Below are 18,371 nucleotides of genomic sequence, written 5' to 3'. Positions count from 1 at the left end.
AGAACTTGTCAGCCAAAACTGCAGCATCATCATAGGTTTACATTCACTTATGCGAGTTGCTACACGGTCTGAAGCAGAGTTCTTAAATTGTTCAGCACCAATAAATCTTTTAAATTGTCAAGTGTTTTTACATTAGAAACCATACACCAGCGATTAAAATGCATTGAGATATTTCATGCAAACTCAACATACGTCTGTTTTTCACATTTTTTCCAAGACCTCAATTTTTGTCTAGCTTATGTCTATTTGGCCAATCTCACGCATCAGCTATATGTCCAAACAGTGAAAAGAGACGCTTTTTTTTGTGTACCTCTTTGTCTTGTGTGGACTTATATGTTATGTCCTGTTTTGCTCCATGTTTTGTAGTCCTTGTAGTTTTTCTTGTTGATTAGCTCCTGATTGTTCCCAGGTGTGTCTTGTTTTTCTATCACCCCTTGTGTATATATACCTCATTGTTTCCAATTAGTGATGGGAAGTCTAGCTCTTTTCAAAAATTCGGCTCTTTTGGCTCGGCTCCCTTAGAAGAGCCGGCTCTTACGGCTCTTCATTTAGTATTACTCTGAGCCTTCTATTTTAACCCAATTTAGCAATTGTGAATGATGTGTGTGTTGGTAAGCAATTTTTTATTCAGTGTTTTCATAAAAGCCTTATTTTTTATGCATTTTTCGTTACAAAAAAAATACACAGTTACTATTATTTAACATTTTAATAAAACTTTAATTGAACACAGAACCACAGCAAACAAATCAAATAAATAAAGGCAAAAGTCTTAACATTAGCATTTAAATCCAGCTCCCCCGCCTCTGTCTGTCGCTCTGTGTACCTGGCCTGTACCACTACACTCGCTCTCTTCGAGGCGTGTGTCCACATTCCTTCTTCTTGGTATGATCCTAGTCTGTCCTCCCATGTGATTGGCCCATGGTGTGCCCATCCAATTAAAGTCCCATCCCAAATAAAGATTCTCTCACTGATGAGAGTCGGCTCTTCTCGTTCGCTACAAAGAATCGGCTCTTAGAACCGGCTCGTTTACGAACGACACATCACTATTTCCAATGTTCAATGACTGGCGATGTCCTTGGATGTTATGTGTGCGCTTCTTGTCAGTTGTGTTTGCCTTCCTTGTCCATGTCTGTATCAGTTTTGCCTGGCTTTACTTTTATTTTATTTGTTTGAATAAATGTTTTCTGCATCTGGGTCCAACTCTCGTTCCTCACCGTTACAGATCTGATTATTCTTGTCTTGTGTACCCCTTGTCTTGTGTGGACTTATGTTATGTCCTGTTTTGTAGTTTTTCTGTAAAATGCCAAAGAAGGCATTTTAAACATTTACAGTGCATTCATATTTTAACAAATTAACAATGAACTGTGTTTGTGTGAAAGAGTGTCTGTGTGTCTGTTTGTAAATGTGAAAGAGTATGATGGATAATTAAGAGAATGGCAAGATATTGCAGGTGGTTAATCAACATTTTCATATTTTTCTAGGCTATTATGTATGTGTGCAATTACAGTATGAGTGTACTTATCAAAAACGTTTCTTTTTAACAGCTTTCTCAGTCCTTACATGAAGTCAAACTCTCCCACATCATCTTTTTACATTTAATTAATTTAAAATTAGTTATTTTTTACAGAGTCATTCTCAAATCACCTCCACTGAAGATGTGAGTTTCAGTAAATCAGTACTAGTGTAAAATGTGTCATTTGGACTTGTGGTAAAAACAACTTCAGTTCTTTGACATTCTGTGAAGTCAATAAAAAAATACATTCAGAAACTTGAGAAAACCTAATTTGAGTTCTGAGTGGCTTTTCAGGGAAGTAAGACTGAATATTAAGAAAAAGACTGTACTGGGGGGAAAATATTCAGATTGATAGCCTAAAAGGAATGAGCGCATTTTTGAAGGGTGCTTACTCTGTTAAAGCACAGTAAGCCTCTTAAGACAGCTCAGTGTATAGTGAGCAGTATTGTTCCATTACACCCTTCATAATCACTTCCACACTTCAGCTACTGTCTATCTATCTATCTATCTATCTATCTATCTATCTATCTATCTATCTATCTATCTATCTATCTATCTATCTATCTATCTATCTATCTATCTATCTATCTATCTATCTATCTATCTATCTATCTATCTATGCCATATAATGATGTTAATCACATTCAATTATCATAATGTATATTTATTTATTAATTTCTAGACAAGGGCTGTAGACACCCCATCTTTACTATATGTAATGTGTGTTTTGGGGTGTGAATCCCATGACATCAGTATGCAGTGAAAATACAGCCATTGAGATAATCACATTTATTACAGAAACTCTGCAAAAACACTGATAATTATGAAAACATTACTGATGTATTAATAGTTGAAGTACATACTATAGCTGTATATGTGTATGTTGTCTCAGTGTGTGTGTCCATCATAGCCCAGGTGTAGTGTGATCAGCTGCTCTCCGATCCTCTTTATGCTGAGCTCTGCAAACACATCCACACACACACACACACACACACACACACACACACTCCTCCCGTCTCTCCTGTGCTCCAGTTCACGCACCTACAGTCTCACACACAGGAACAGCAGAGAGGACGCAAAACAAGGTGACACCTTCAGCAGCCATTCAGGCAGGTACATTCACATTTCTGCTTTTCTCTGCTCACATTTTCACTTATTTCACTGTCAAATGAAGATTTGGGCAGTAGATTTAGTCAGAGTATGCCCAGAGTATGTGTCAAGACAGGTCAAGTGACTGTAAATGAGACCGGTATTGTCATGATGTCACTCTGAAGGTACAGTAACCTTAATCCTGATCAGAACCTGCACATTTACACTGAATGTATCATGTCAGATATTATATGTAGCAAATAATAATTGCTATATTTGATCTTTTTCACATCAAGGGTCAGTTTTACATCCTGTTATCGGTGTGTTCGCAGGTGTGACGTCATCACAGACACGCTGTAGGACAGCCTTGTGAGCAGAGTCTAATCTAATTAGATACAACTTAGTTCTGTCACCAATTACAACACATGCATAAACATAACTATATTATTTAATTTAATGCAGTCCATCTATTTATGTCATATTATCCATCCAGCTTTTATAGCACTAATAAAATACATGTATTGATAGATGTCAGTAGTACATGATGCTTGTTAAATTGTGCATATATGTTTGGTTGTTATTATAGGCGAGGTTAAAGTGAGCTGAGCTCTGGTATTTTTAGAGCTCTGTTAGTTGACAGATTCAGCAGTTCAGTCCCGTATGAACACACTTAAAATAGCAGTGCGTGCTGAAGCCAGAAAAACCCATGAATCATCTCAGGATGAGCTGTGAGATTTGGAATTGCACGTTACATTTAAAAGAAAAACAAAACTGATTAAGGTGAAGAGGCATGTGCTCATCTGCAGTCGACAGATGTCATCATATTGCTGAATCTAATACTGTTATAATCTCATAATCCTACATGCTTTTCAGTGATAGAAATCATGTGTGAATAATTTGCGTAAACTTATGTTTCGTATTCATAAAAAAGCAATCCAAAGAATTTATCCAATATAATCCATTTGTTGATTTTAATTGTCCACATTCTCTTAACAGGAGTGCTGTCAACTCTTAATCTCTCAAACAGTTCAAGGCTGTGTTTCCCGAAAGCATCATAAGCCTGCATAGATCATAGAAACCACAGGCACCAATGTTCTCTACATCTACTTACAATGCTTTTGGTTAAAATAGCTCTGGTCTTGACAGTCTGTCTATTCTATGTATTTGTTTATCTTTATAAAATAACGAACTATTCTTAATTTTCCCTTGAAGGACAATGTTTTTACTATTCTTTTATGCATTTCTAGAGCCAGATCAGTAAACAGTTTGGTGTTTTTTTGACACAGCTTCATCTGTGACCCCAGAGACTGAGACATCATGTCAGGGGACGGTAGCCAGGGAGACACGACCCGAAGCAATGGAGTCAAAAATCACAGGTATACCTTTTCTATCATGGGATTTGGTTTTCCTATCTCATTTTAAAAAAGTACATCTTGTTTATTTTTGTTAAAAAATGATTAATTTGTTTTGTATATTATTATTATTGTTGTTGCTGCTGTCCATGCAGGTAAAACCTCATGTAATCAAGTGAAGTCCATTTTATGTGTTTAGCTGACTGAAACAATACGCCATTAACTAGCTACATAAAGAATATGGCCTATAATTATGGTCACATTATGAGTCAGTTATAACAATAGAAGACCTAATACAGAGCCTGGTGGCACTCCAAAATCTTACGCTTGTGTTAGGTTTGACAATATCTGATTGTGACACAAAAGATAGGAAGTATCTAAACATTTCTCCAGCCAGTTTAAGGGAATGTCATGATCCATGTGACCTAAATCCTTGGTTGTACAATTGGTTTTCTAGTATCTAGATCAGGGGTCTTCAGCCTTTATCAGGTTCAGGTTAGTGAAATGAGCGATGGAGCATTAACATTTACATTTATTCATACAGTCATGTAGGTAAACGTCATACTATAGGGTAACACTTTACAATAACAGGGCATGAATAATCATGTACTAATACCTGAATTAGTAGTTATTTTAACATGAACTCATGATTAGTGAAGATATGAACTAAAAATTAACCAATGAATAGCGATCCTTAACTACAACAGGAGTCATAATAATTCATGCATGAATAACAGCAGCTGTTATTATTCATGCTGTTATTATTCATGCATGAATCATTACGACTCCTGTTGTAGTTAAGGATCGCTCTTAAACATGTTAGTACATGTTTGATAGTTAATGCATTCATTAATGTTGATGTCGATAGTGTAAAATATGACTAATAAATTGTTTAAATGTATTTCAAAGTCAAAATATATATTTTTTTTTTCTTATGGAGCCTGATTGATTTAGTTTACCCCTAAACGTTAATGAATGCATTAACTATCAAACATGTACTAACAAGTTTAAGGCTGCTGTTATTCATGCTTGAATCATTATGACTCCTGTTGTAGTTAAGGATTCTTTGCTCTTCATTGGTTCATGATTAGTTCATATCTTCACTAATCATGAGTTCATGTTGAAGTAACTATTAATTCAGGTATTAATACATTAATATTCATGCCCTGTTATTGTAAATTGTTACATAGCCTTATATTAGATATGGACAGCCAATGAAGTGAGAACAAAAGAGGAGCATTTTTAGTTTAGGTTCCACTTTACATTAAGTGTCTTTAACTACTATATAATTAATGTATTTAAATTAATCGTTTGATACAATGCACTTTTTGTGTACATGCATGTTTATACATTGTACTTATTTTTTTTTTAAACTTGCATTTATAATTACAACTGTAATTAATTTAAATTCAATTAATTTAAAGTAAATTAACATCTATAATTACACTGTTGTAAACCTTATCCCTTAACCCCCCCCCATTTAACCTACCCATACCACCATACCACTCCTTAACCTAACCCGTATCGTAAGTACATTGTACCTAAAAATGATTAGTTAAAGACACCTATAAAGTGTGACCCAATATTAATATTAATTCATTTATATACCTTCTTTTGTGGTGCTTACAATCAACTGCCAATATGATTTATTCCCGAGAGTAAATGTGCCACAAAAATAAATGCAATACAGATACCAGCAAATGGTTCTCCTTCAAACCAGATGTCAAACCGTCTCTTCGTAACTGTCCTTTTGTACTCGTTGTGTTCGTCACTTCGTCAGATGGTGCTGTTTGCATCTGAGACACAGTCAGAATGTAATTTAATATTTCATTCATAGAATATTAGAATACAATCTAATAAATGCATTGGACATAATCTATCATCTGCCTGAAGTTAGCTTAAGGAATGTTCAGAGTTCAGTGGGAGTAAAGTTCAGTCATTGCCAGTACATTACTGTAACAGAGGAGTGTTGTTAGGTAAAGACATACGACATGTTTAGATTTTTTTCTGGCTAGTCGTCATTGTAAGACTTTGCGAATGCTTGCAGACAACCAAATAGATAGACTTCTTGGTGTTCTTGTGTGAACAACATCATGTGAAAGTTACGGGGTTAAGCCGGGTTTATACCTGATGTCATCACAGCAACACTACTGTGTGCTGCTTTGAGACATTGCAACGGTTGATTCTGCTTTGGTCCATTTTCGTTGAAGAAATTCTGTAAAGTTACTCAAAGTGAACTTGTAGAACTGTTGTGTATAAGCAGTATCACAAGGCTACAGCCATGCTAATATTTGGAACAACAGCACTTTTGCTCATGTAAAGTGCTTAAATAAATTGCATTTAGTGTCCCCCCAAATTCTGAAATTTGTTTCATTATCCGTTTTGGAATAGGTCGGCTCTTCCCGCTGCTATGTTCTCTCGAAACAATGCCAGTATGTGGAGCGTTCTCAAAAAATGCATCGGGATGGTAAGTCACATTAATTTTACACATACTGTACTAGTGTTTCCTCAACTTCAGGCACTTTATGTTCCAAATATTTGATTGTAATCTGAAATAATTTTTGAATGTTTACTGTAAGGTTTGCATGTTTTTTTTTTTGCCAGATTAATTATAATTCTGCCTGTTAATCAGTTATTCTCATCTTTAAATCTTCACAGGAACTGTCGAAAATCACGATGCCAGTGATTTTTAATGAGCCTTTGAGTTTTCTTCAGAGACTGACAGAATACATGGAACACACATACCTCATCCAGAAGGCCAACGCTTCACAGGACTCCATCCACAGAATGAAGGTAACTATATATTAGATTTTTTTTAGGCCAAATACCCCTTGGTGAAGAGAAAAATAGGGCAGGTATTGAGTAAAATAAAGCTTTGCATTTTAAGCCTGGCCTATATTAGTCTCGCATTCTGCCGTCAGTCTGAAGGTCTGGACTCCATCGCAGCTTTCATTGGCCAGGGACCGCCTAGGGCCGTCTAACTGACATGTAAAGAAACCAATCACAGTTAGTTTTGTTCCACGTCATGTTAAAAGCCCCCTGAAATCAAAATTGAAGTTTTGTAGCTTTTAGTATGAATATGTTAGCCTTAAGGTTATGAATAAGCTGGTGCGCTAAAATGAATCTCAGATTTTTATGACATCACCGCGGACTTCAGCCTCTCATCACATCGTCTGTCCAATCAAATGCTCTCTAGAAAGTTAAGTGTCCCGACCCCTATGCTATAAATACCGCCCGGCCAAAGCGACTGTTGACACGTCACGGAGCAATATGGGTTGGAGATTAGGACTGTCAAAATGGCTGAAAAGCTAAATTTGTATATAATATTAATATTATAATATTATAATTATAAAATTGTATAATATTTGAATGCTAAAGGCAATACTTAATGTTACAGTAAAAAAGTACTGTATTGTCTCCTATGCCCACAAGAGGGCACAAGCGAGCGAAATACAAACCTATTCAAGCATCGCATCTTTTATTGAAATGAAATGACATTCACTTTTTAAAGTGCATTAACTTTTGAAACAACTGTTCTTAAATAAAATATAATTTCCTTCATGTGCATGCAAGGAAAATTAGGTTACAATAGTGCATAAAACTGTGTTATGCCTGAGAAAACACGTTTCAACAGACAGTACTACATAAACACAAAATAGCAAACTGCCATTCAGAAACAATCCACTTCTACTCACTACAGTACACATCTACATATTGTTTGTCATAAACACCAGACGCTCAACTTGATCTGCAGCGAGTGCTGAGCGCTTTTAGCTGATGAAAACACACGCTCATCTCTGACTGATGTGCCAGGTATGGTCAAGTTGTCGTTGCACAATCTTTTCCACCAACTGAGAGGGTTTTCGTCAGCAGGAAGCCTTTTTCCGTCATGTTTTCTAATTAACAACGCAGCCGCACCGCTGGTGCCGTCAAGTACGACTTGCAGTCTGTAAGGTAAACTAAACGCTATTGGCTATTTGAAAAGGGGGAGGAGCCATTTAATGTCCCTCCTTAGCTTCCTGTTTCAGTGGAAATTACGTCAACGTGTCATACACACTGATCTATATAGAATGACATTATATAGATCAGTGGCCATACAAAGCTGCACGTTCCAAGGCACTTCAATGGGCCTTTAAGGGGTATGAAAATGTAAAGTTGATGTCTCTTCACAGACTGGCGTGCATCTAATAAATTATTCATTCATGAATGTTTTGCAAGTTTACTTACAACAATGGAGCCATAAATTTCACATACTTTTAAAAATCCAGCGTTTAATTGATCTTGATAAGCGCTCATTGTCACAGTTGTAAACACGATGGCTTTCTTCTTCCATGAGGGGGTTTGGCATCACAACGGCTTTGTTTCCAGGTGGACCGTTAAAGAACACGACACACACGGAAATCCTGTAGAATTCAACCAATCAATTGATGACTTCCAAACTCCTTAAAGGGGTCATATGATGGTTCTAAAAAATTGTTTTGTGTGTATTTGGTTTAATGCAATGTGTTTGCACGGGTTTAGGTTAAAAAAAGTCTTTATTTTACACATACTGTACATTATTGTTGCTCCTCTATATATGCCCCGCCTTTCTGAAACGAGTTTTTTACAAAGCTCATCGTTCTGAAAAGCGTGGTGTGCTCTGATTGGCCAGCAATCCAGTGCATTGTGATTGGCCCTAAAACCTTAAGCATGTGATGGAAATGTCCCGCCCGTTACCATATTTGGAACATCAACTCCCAAAGCAATAATGACAGGTGATAATGTCGGCACTACCTTATCAATTCGAGCCCGAATCTGATCCGGAAAATGCAAATGACCGAAGCTGATCGATAAACTTAGCCAGCGCGACTGGACCAGATCGTATCAGATTGGTAAGGCTTTATTTAATTGGGGACATAATTACTGATTAAAATGCTTCCACAAAACCAAACTTTGACCTGAATTATACTATATGCTTTGCATTTAATTATTCGGCTTACAGAATCCATTATCTAGATTTTAAGTAATCTTATGTAAATACAATACCCTGCATTTTAAAAGCAGCGAATAGCTATTACATTGATGGAATTTTAGGTTTTATACATAAAATTAATTATGACTACAGGCAAAAGATCTGAGCATATAACAATTACACACTATAAACCTGAAATGTATATCTGATGGCTCTGAGACCATCAACTGAAACAAATTTTTTGATTTTTGAGAGTGTGGCAGCGTTTGCGGTGTCAGCTGTGGCCTCGCAGTGGGAGAGGACCGGCAAACCCTTCAACCCTCTGCTGGGAGAAACCTATGAGCTGCTCAGGTCAGTGTCTGCTCATGTACGAGCTGATCATGTCAATGTTTCCAATGAGCTGATCACGTCAGTGTTTCTTCTGTCATCAGAGAGGATCTGGGGTTCAGATGGATCTCTGAGCAGGTCAGTCATCACCCGCCGGTCAGTGCCTTCCATGCCGAGGGCATAAAGAACGACTTCATGTTTCATGGCTCCATTTATCCCAAACTCAAATTCTGGGGAAAGAGTGTGGAGGCCGAACCTCGTGGAATCATCACCCTGGAGCTTCCCAAGTGAGTGGTTTCCAGCCTTACATGTGTGCACCAGTAAACAGAAGGAGCATGTGTGTTTTCAAGAGCATGTCATGTTCTCACAGACATAAACATTTATTAAACAGCTTTATCACTGACATATTTATTTCTAATTTGTTGTTCCACAGTCACAATGAAGCCTACACATGGACCAACCCTACCTGCTGTGTTCATAACATTATCATGGGACAACTGTGGATTGAGCAATATGGAAATGTTGAAATTATTAATCATAAGTAAGAGCAAATATCATGAAAGTATCATTAGGTGTAATTAGATAATTGTTGCTTTATTAAGGTTTGAGAGGAACAATGAAAGAGTCTAACTACTGCAGAAGACAAACACACAAATGATTTCACTGTGTGTTTTTTACAGAACTGGGGAAAGATGTTGTTTGACTTTCAAGTCGTGTGGCATGTTTGGAAAAGAGTTGCATAAAGTGGAAGGATACATACTGGATAAAAGGTATGTAAACACTACTTAAATGACAAATATCTGATGATTTTTTTTTTTTTGTCCCAGAGCCTCTTAATAGGCTTATTCAGTTTTACATGACTGTAGTGTGGTAAATACAACTTAAAACAGCTCTGATTCACTAATTTCATTGGATATGAGGTGTTCAAAGAGGGTTGATATTTCATATAACAGCACTGGAGCATTTCACTTTTAGTATCACTTTATATTCACAAAATCGGCCATTTTGGCTCACAATTATTGTGAATTAAAGTGTTAGTTCACCCAAAAATGAAAATTCTGTAATCATTTACTCACACTCATGTCGACTTCCATTTATCTTCGGAACACAAATAAAGACTTTTTGTCCCTCCATTGACAGCTACACAACTACCACTTTGACGCTTCCAAGAATGTATTGTGTTACGCAGCTCGTTTGAGTTTCCGCAAAGACCAACGAGGTTTGTTATCACGTGTCAAGTATCTGCTAACTCTTTATTGTGATGCTCCTCCAACAGACATTCTACTGACTAATACAGAATTGATCTCACAAGGGGATTGTTTAGGGCTCCTTGTCATTAAAAAGTTTGAAAACCCCTGATAAAGAAAATATTGGAAATTCATAAGCAATAAACATTCATTTAATTTTGATGGCTTAATGCTGCAAGTAGCCTATAATTGACTGCACAAAAACACGTTTTTGTCTCAAATCATGTCAGTGTCACTGCTTCATTTTTTTCATATTATACTGTAATTGAACAGGAGATTTTGTAAAATATTTTTTAATAGAATTTCTTGGTAAAGACTGGTACTCGAATCTGTTACAAAATTCTCAGGTAATTTAGTGACTTCTTAATTAACTGCTTGTTTTCAAAAATATGATTTAATATCACCAAGTTACATCAAGGGTCAAATAACAGAAATGGCACATTAAAGTTAAAAGTTACAACTGCATGATGAAACCACTTTTTGTGTGTGTTTACAGTACAGACGCTGTACAGGTCTGGTGTAAAGAATGTTTTTGCTAAGGTGGCGAAGAATGTCCGCCCAATAGAGAAACGTTTCACTCAGCAAGAAAAAGAAATTGAGCGAACATTGATCTTACCTCGCACTCTTTGATTGTTAAAATCAAATGTTGTGCTGAAATTTGCGCTCAGATTCTGTGAACAGTAAGGCTCGCCTTCTTGGTTTGATTGGTCATTTCAGTCGTTTTGACATTGACGAGCGCTGTTTGACGCCTGAGACAGACCCCTGGTGGTTACGGCCCTGGTACAGAAGATGTTATACTGTATGTGACAGTCATACTGATATTCAGTACAATAGCATGATTGCAAGTGATGCATTTAAATTACATTTGCTATGACTTGGACTGATATTGGACTGAACTTATATATGAAAAAAATTAGCTACATCTAACTAACAATTGGTCAAAAGGAAAATCTTTAACAAACAAAAGTGTGTACATTAATGAAGAGCCACACACAGTAAGCTGTCTATAATACGATCGTTTTCTTTATGTCTATCTAGTAAAAAAAAGGTGTGTGCTCTCTATGGCAAGTGGACGGAGTGTTTGTATTCTGTGGATCCAGCGACGTTTGACGCTCACAGAAAATCTGACATAAAGCGTTCTGACAGGAAGGGAAGTACACAGGTGACTGTCGAGATAATGATCACGAATGTTGATTCGTTTTACATTTTTATGTAATATGTTGTTGAACATAAATGCATTTTAAAACGTCAGAGCAGAAATTGACTTTACATTACATTAATTAATGTCTAATGTAATGTGTTTTACTAATGTTGCAGAGTAATAATGCGGACGAGGAGCCGGATGAAATGCCTCCTCCAGAGACAGAGACTGTGCAGGTGATTCCAGGAAGTGAGCTCATCTGGAGGATATCACCGCGACCGGACAACTCGGGGAAAGTATGCCGAATATTTCACTATTTGTCATTATATGCCCTTGTTATTATGATGTGGCTTTAATTTAGGCTTGAGATGAGCACAAGTACTTGGAGGTGACTGCCATGATCGGTCATGATCATATGAGATTTGACCCTATGGGGCACAGCAATATTTATGTGTAAATTAACATTTGTTTCATTGTCGATGGGCCATCTGTACAACCCTGAAACTGTCACGGTATGTTGTGAGAAGAAGCACGAAGAAGAAGAATCAGGTTCAAATAGTACTTTAATTATATCCACAGGCATTTCCAACGATAGGTAGGCAGGCAAACATCAACGTAGCATAAACGAGACCAGACAAAGAACACTGAAAACACAGGAACATATACACTGACGATGATAAGGTAAACACATCTGAACCGAATGACAAGTGTTACGCCCCATGGCTCAAAAGGGACGCAACAAAATTGGGACACCCGAGAAAGCCAAACTTTTATAGCAAGTTATTTATTAACAAAAGGAAAACTATACAAAAACTGTGTAATGTAGTAGTCAGGCGTCAGTAGTGTCATGCTAGATGAATGCATGGGAATGTAATGTGCTGTGGTGTCATGGTGCATGCAAAAAAGAAACCAAGCGAACCAAGCAAATATCAAAAGCAATCAAATCAAATAGGCCGCAAGGACAAGGACAGTTTGTCTTTTTTGGTAGTAGGCGCAGGGTACTCTTGAATAGCTTGAATTGTAGCATTTAACGGTCAGACTTCACCAGGTCATCACACAAGTCATATTAGGAACCAAGGTGACAAACGAGTGGCGGGAACAGAACAAAGGAAAACAGGAACCAATGAATACTAGTCTGTGAAAGTGAAACTAAGATGACACAGACGGAGTGTAACATAACGCCCTCTCCCGGTAGGCACGACCTCGCGCCGTGAATGAAGCGCAGAGATGAGAGAGAAGGGTGGAGGTTTGGGAGGGGGACGCGGTGATGGTGAAAGGGATAGTCGAGGGTTGGAGAAGCAGGCAGATGAAACCAGATTGGTGAAGACGGATGGAGAAACCAAGGTTGCGATGAAGGGAGGAGCCAGGTAACGCTCAGGATGATAGTCCAAGGCGGAGTGGATGAAGGAGCCACGGGGAAATCCCTGCTGGGAAATCCAGGGTGATGGTGTGCTCAGTCTTCCCTTCCTCGGACACAAGCTTACTCGTCACGGCGGGTGGAAGCTTCCAGTTTTCTGGGGGCTCAGGTGCTGTCAATCACAGGGATGACGGGCTGGGCTTTGGGCTTGGCTGGGATCGGGGGTAGACGCTCTCCAGAGTCCAGACACCTGATGACGGCGTCCCTCCAGCAAAGTCCGTAGGTGTCTGGGAGGTCTACGGGATATTGGTAGTTTCCCCCGATCCAGAAGAGAGACTTTACCGTCTCATTGTCTTTACTGCGAGCTGGCTAAAACGGAGGACAAAGTCCATAAGAGGAAGCCCTTCATGGGATAAGGCGGCAAATCTCTCATCCATTTCTCGGTCCGGTCCTCTGTCACGGTGCGTTGTGGTAAGAAGCACAAAGAAGAAGAATCAGGTTCAAACAGTAATTTAATTATATGCACGGGTATTACCAACGATAGTTCGGCAGGCTATATTTAACGGAAAAACCTTTGGTGAAGTGATGTAGAACTAATGCCATCAATACTTGGAACAAATTTAAGTGTACAGTTATTTAAAAAAAAAAAAAAACATCACCTAAGAATGACTGTCAGGCAGACATGATCAAGCATTCAACAATGTTGAATATGCAAGAACACAAAAAACAAAGATGTTTGTACCAGGACAATGATTTTCTTATATGCATTTTACCAACCCCTGTTAATACATACAAATTAACATTCCTGTTTTGTGACAAACTGTCATTCATTCCTCTTTGTCTTCTTTCTTTTTCTGTCAGTACTATGCCTTCACATCATTCGCTCTGCAGTTGAATGAGTTGGATGCAGAGATGGAGCGAGTTCTTCCACAAACAGACTGTCGTCTGAGACCTGATATCAGAGCACTTGAGAGCGGACACATAGGTACATTATTGTATTCATTCACCCATAAAACAACATCCAACCAATTTCTGAAATACAGGATGGTTGAGTTTTGGCTGATACCTGTTTTGTCCTTATCCCTAAAGCCCATGTTGAGCCTGCAGTCAAGCCTCCTGTTTTACTGACCATTAAGGTGGTGGTGCTTATATCATAAACACCACCCTCCTTTGTTTTGTACATTTGCATAATGCAAATAAAACTAATGAAAATGACAAAAGCACATCAACAAAAGCACTAAAAGTTCAACTAAAATTAAAATGAAATAACGCTGGAACATTGGAATGTTGTTGCAGTGCTCGTTAAATATTATATATTAAACGTATATCAACATCCTGTCCTCAATGATGGACGACAGATCATCAGTCCTTGATCCATCCATCATCAGTTATTGTTCAACTTTATATATAATGAAATAAAAAACAACAAATTAATTATATATTGCATTGCTGCTGTTTCCCCAGATGTAGCCAGCGCAGAGAAGAACAGACTGGAGGAAAAACAACGCATGGCTCGGAAAAATCGCTCCCAAACAAATGAAGAATGGAAAATAAGGTTTGAAATGTTAGAGGAGCTATTCTGCTTTTTTCCATGTTCATCTTTCTTTAGTGTGTAATTTTGTTGCTGTTTCAGCATGAAAAAGGTCTGCAAAGAACACAGTTATTCTCTATATCAGTGTCAGTGTTTCTGAACTCCCTGAAAAGCCTCCATTGTAGTCTTGAGTTTCTTCCGGGAACGAACGCGTCACAATATTCCTCATTTAAATAATTTGTATGCAGAATAAAGGGGCGGGGCCTGGTTGAGTTAGTTAGTAGTGTGTTGAAACTGGCGGTTATGGTAAGAGGCGGGACATTTCCCAAACACGAAGTGCTTGACCAATCACAACACACTGATCCAGCCGACCAATCAGAGCACATTGTGCTTTCAGAAGCAGGGGCTTCATAGAGACAGGAACTAAACAGAGCGTTACTGACAGACTGGGAAGAGACGAGCTGCAACAATGGAGAATATTGGAAAAATAAGTCAAGTCAAGTCATCTTCATTTATATAGCGCTTTTAACAATGTAGATTGTTTCAAAGCAGCTTTACAGAGATAAGCGTATAATTTAAGGTAACAGAGATTGTTTTGGCTTTATAGCGGTTCTTTAATAAAGTTATTTTCCAGCTAAAGTTAGTTTTGATTGATTCGATTCATCAGATCTGGATACGGCCTGGATCCGGCAGGCTGCGGGAAAACCTCGGGATAAACAAAGACACTAAAATTAGCGTAGATGCCATTCTTATGATGTAACAAGTACATCAGGATTTATGGGAAGTGTTCCTGGTTCCAGCTGACCTAATCTATGCAGCCTAACATTGAATTATAAAAGTCTATAATGTATTATTTGAATGCTAGGTCAAAGAGATGTGTCTTTAGTCTTGCTTTGAACTGACAGAGTGTGTCTGCTTCCCGGACAATGGTAGGAAGACTGTTCCAAAGTTTTGGTGCTAAATAGGAGAAGGATCTACCGCCAGCAGTCAATTTTGATATTCTAGGTATTGGTAACTGGCCGGAATTTTGAGATCGCAATAGACGTGACGGACTATAATGCGTTAAGAGCTCGCTCAAGTACTGCGGAGATAAACCATTTAGTGCTTTGTAAGTAATCAGCAATATTTTAAAATTGATGCGATGTTTAATAGGGAGCCAATGCAGTTTTGACAGAACCGGGCTAATATGGTCATACTTCCTGGTTCTGGTAAGAACTCGAGCTGCTGCGTTTTGGACCAGCTGTAGTTTGTTTATTAAGTGTGCAGGGCAACCACCCAGTAGAGCATTACAATAATCTAGCCTTGAGGTCATGAACGCATGAACTAATTGTTCCGCATTTGTCAATGAGAGCATATGGCGTAATTTAGATATATTTTTAAGATGGAAAAATGCAGTTTTACAAATACTAGACATATGACTTTCAAATGAAAGATTGGTATCAAAGAGCACACCCAAGTTCCTAACCGACGACGAAGACTTAACAGAGCAGCCATCAAGTGTTAGACAGTATTCTAGGTTATTACGTGAGGAAGTTTTTTGTCCAATAATTATAAACTCTGTTTTTTTCAGAATTTAGAAGTAGGAAATTACGAGTCATCCAATTTTTTATATCAGCTATGCATTCCGTTAATTTTGTGATTTGGTAAGTTTCGTTAGCCTGGCTAACGTCAGACCTCTTTCTCATTGAGACGTGGTCTGGGAACCAAATTTTCTCGTATTTGAGGCGTGGTGTACGAATGCCCAGAGCCGTTTATTGGGCGCTACGAATGTCTATCAAATGCGCCTGTATGTAGCTCATAGCCAATCGTTTCAATTATACCAGATGGCGTATGTAGAGCGACATAAATTCAACGAGGAAGAAGACGAAATAAACTTGCACTCTAAGCTACTTAGAACACTATCTAAGGCTGCATCGAAAGGTAACTTTGCGTCTGATGCGATGTTAGATTCATAGATATAAACAAACTGCTTCGGTGTGTCGCATAGACGTCGTCATCGTCTTGCTGCTCCCTCCCCGTTCTGTGATTAGTCCCCTTGCTGAGGCGAAAATCTGGTCCATGGTATCCAGGCTGCCTAGCAGTGTGAATAAAATCGCGCTGCGCTCAAGGCAGAATGGGGAAACCCAGGCTAAAGTTTCGTTAGGTTTTGAAGAAATATACAGCTGAGTATCGTCGGCATAACAGTGAAAGCTAATGCCATGTTTCCTAATGATATCTCCTAAGGGTAGCATGTACAGAGTGAACAGCAGCGGTCCTAGTACTGAGCCTTGTGGTACGCCATACTGAACTTGTGATCGATGAGACATCTCATCATTTACTGCTACAAACTGATAACGGTCAGATAAGTATGATTTAAACCATGCTAGTGCAATTCCATTAATGCCAACATAATTTTCGAGTCTATTTAAAAGAATGTTGTGGTCGATAGTGTCAATGCAGCACTAAGATCGAGTAACACTAATAGAGAGATACAACCACAATCAGATGATAAGAGCAAATCATTTTGCAAGGTGTTTTATGAACATTAAAGTATGAAAACCTGTCCTAGTAGAGCCTAAAAAACAACATCAGAGTGCGTAACTCAGGCCGTCTTTGCGCTAAAACGACTACCGTTTTCCATTAAGTGAGGTTGATCTGCACACCAACCAGACATGAACTCTTACTGAATTTATCCTGATCCATTAGTTTAAGATCCAGTTATACAGGTAAAGCAATGAATATTCATTAGTTCTAGACAGGAGGAGATTCCACAGATTTGAACAGACATCAGACATGTAACAATGAATGTAAATTGTTGTGGGTGTAGCCAACATTTTGATACATAATGCCTGTGTAAAATTTAAGAACAAAACAATGATTATTGTCTTTATCATCATTTATCATAATGCTAAACTAATTTAGCAGAATACTTTCAGTGTTTACCTAGAGAAGCTGACTCATTTTCCAGACCTCACACACCAAGCCGACGTCAAAGAACTAGCGGTGACTGCATCTGGGACAAAAAGCTGCGCTTGAACACACCACAAAAACTACAGCCGACTGTCAATTAGCATGTGCGTTCTGTGCCTGCGTGTAAGGAAATAACCGTCTAAATCAGCAGGTATCAGTAGTCTATATTCACCATTACTAGGACACAAACCGTGAACAAAGCAATGCTTGCTTACCATTTTGAATATCAATCACGCTGACCACTTTCTTCATTCCTGGCGGCTCATGTTATGAAAATATTTGGGTATTGGAAAGCTAAAAATTATAACAGCCTTCTAAGTCTGTACTGTCTTGACTTCTTTGCTCGCTTTCATCACTTTTGCTTTTATTGTCATACACTGACTCATTCGCTAAACTGAGCAGCCAATCAGAGTTTGACAGACGCTCACAGACGGCCCAACGCCCAACAGTCGTCTTGGTGTGTCATGGTCCTAAAGGGTCTGAGTGTTTACAGACATCAGCAGTGATTACGATCTGCATGAGTCTGTGTGTTAAGTTATTGTGAGGAGAGAATGATTGAGCATTGATCTACACTTTAACATCAAACTCATGTTCACTCACAGGTGGTTTCATCAGGGGTCGAGTCCTCACACCAAAGCTCCAGATTGGCTCTACAACGGCAGCTACTGGAACAGGAACTACTCACAACTGCCTGATATATACTGACCTCAAACTACTGCAGACATCTGGGGGAATGGAGTACATGTACAGTACAAATGTCCTACTGTTGAGGAAATGCATTGAGTTTATATAAATGCATCACTGATATGGTGATAAACTGACAAAGATGATACAGGGCATCATGATGTAAAATATAATAGTGTTTCTTGTACAACTCCTTTAAATAGATTAGGATCTCATTAAAAGAGCAAATG

The 18,371-nt window shown here is 38.3% G+C and overlaps 1 protein-coding gene across 1 annotated transcript; it reads left to right on the top strand.

Annotated features, from left to right (window-relative positions):
• Nucleotides 1-6,349: 6,349 nt before the first annotated feature.
• Nucleotides 6,350-18,162, top strand: LOC308695867 (oxysterol-binding protein-related protein 1; the record flags this gene model as incomplete). The annotated part of the gene is made up of 11 exons (XM_081374117.1): nt 6,350-6,421; nt 6,613-6,747; nt 9,159-9,256; nt 9,337-9,519; nt 9,666-9,773; nt 9,913-10,002; nt 11,518-11,641; nt 11,797-11,916; nt 13,839-13,962; nt 14,442-14,532; nt 18,060-18,162. The coding sequence occupies exons 1-11, from the start codon at nt 6,365-6,367 to the stop codon at nt 18,160-18,162; spliced, it is 1,233 nt and encodes a 410-aa protein (XP_081230243.1). The 5' UTR covers nt 6,350-6,364.
• Nucleotides 18,163-18,371: the final 209 nt, after the last annotated feature.

The sequence above is a fragment of the Scardinius erythrophthalmus genome (assembly GCF_964197995.2).
Source record: "Scardinius erythrophthalmus genome assembly, chromosome: 9".
NCBI lineage: Eukaryota > Metazoa > Chordata > Actinopteri > Cypriniformes > Leuciscidae > Scardinius > Scardinius erythrophthalmus.
This window is presented reverse-complemented; position numbering and strand designations above follow the sequence as displayed.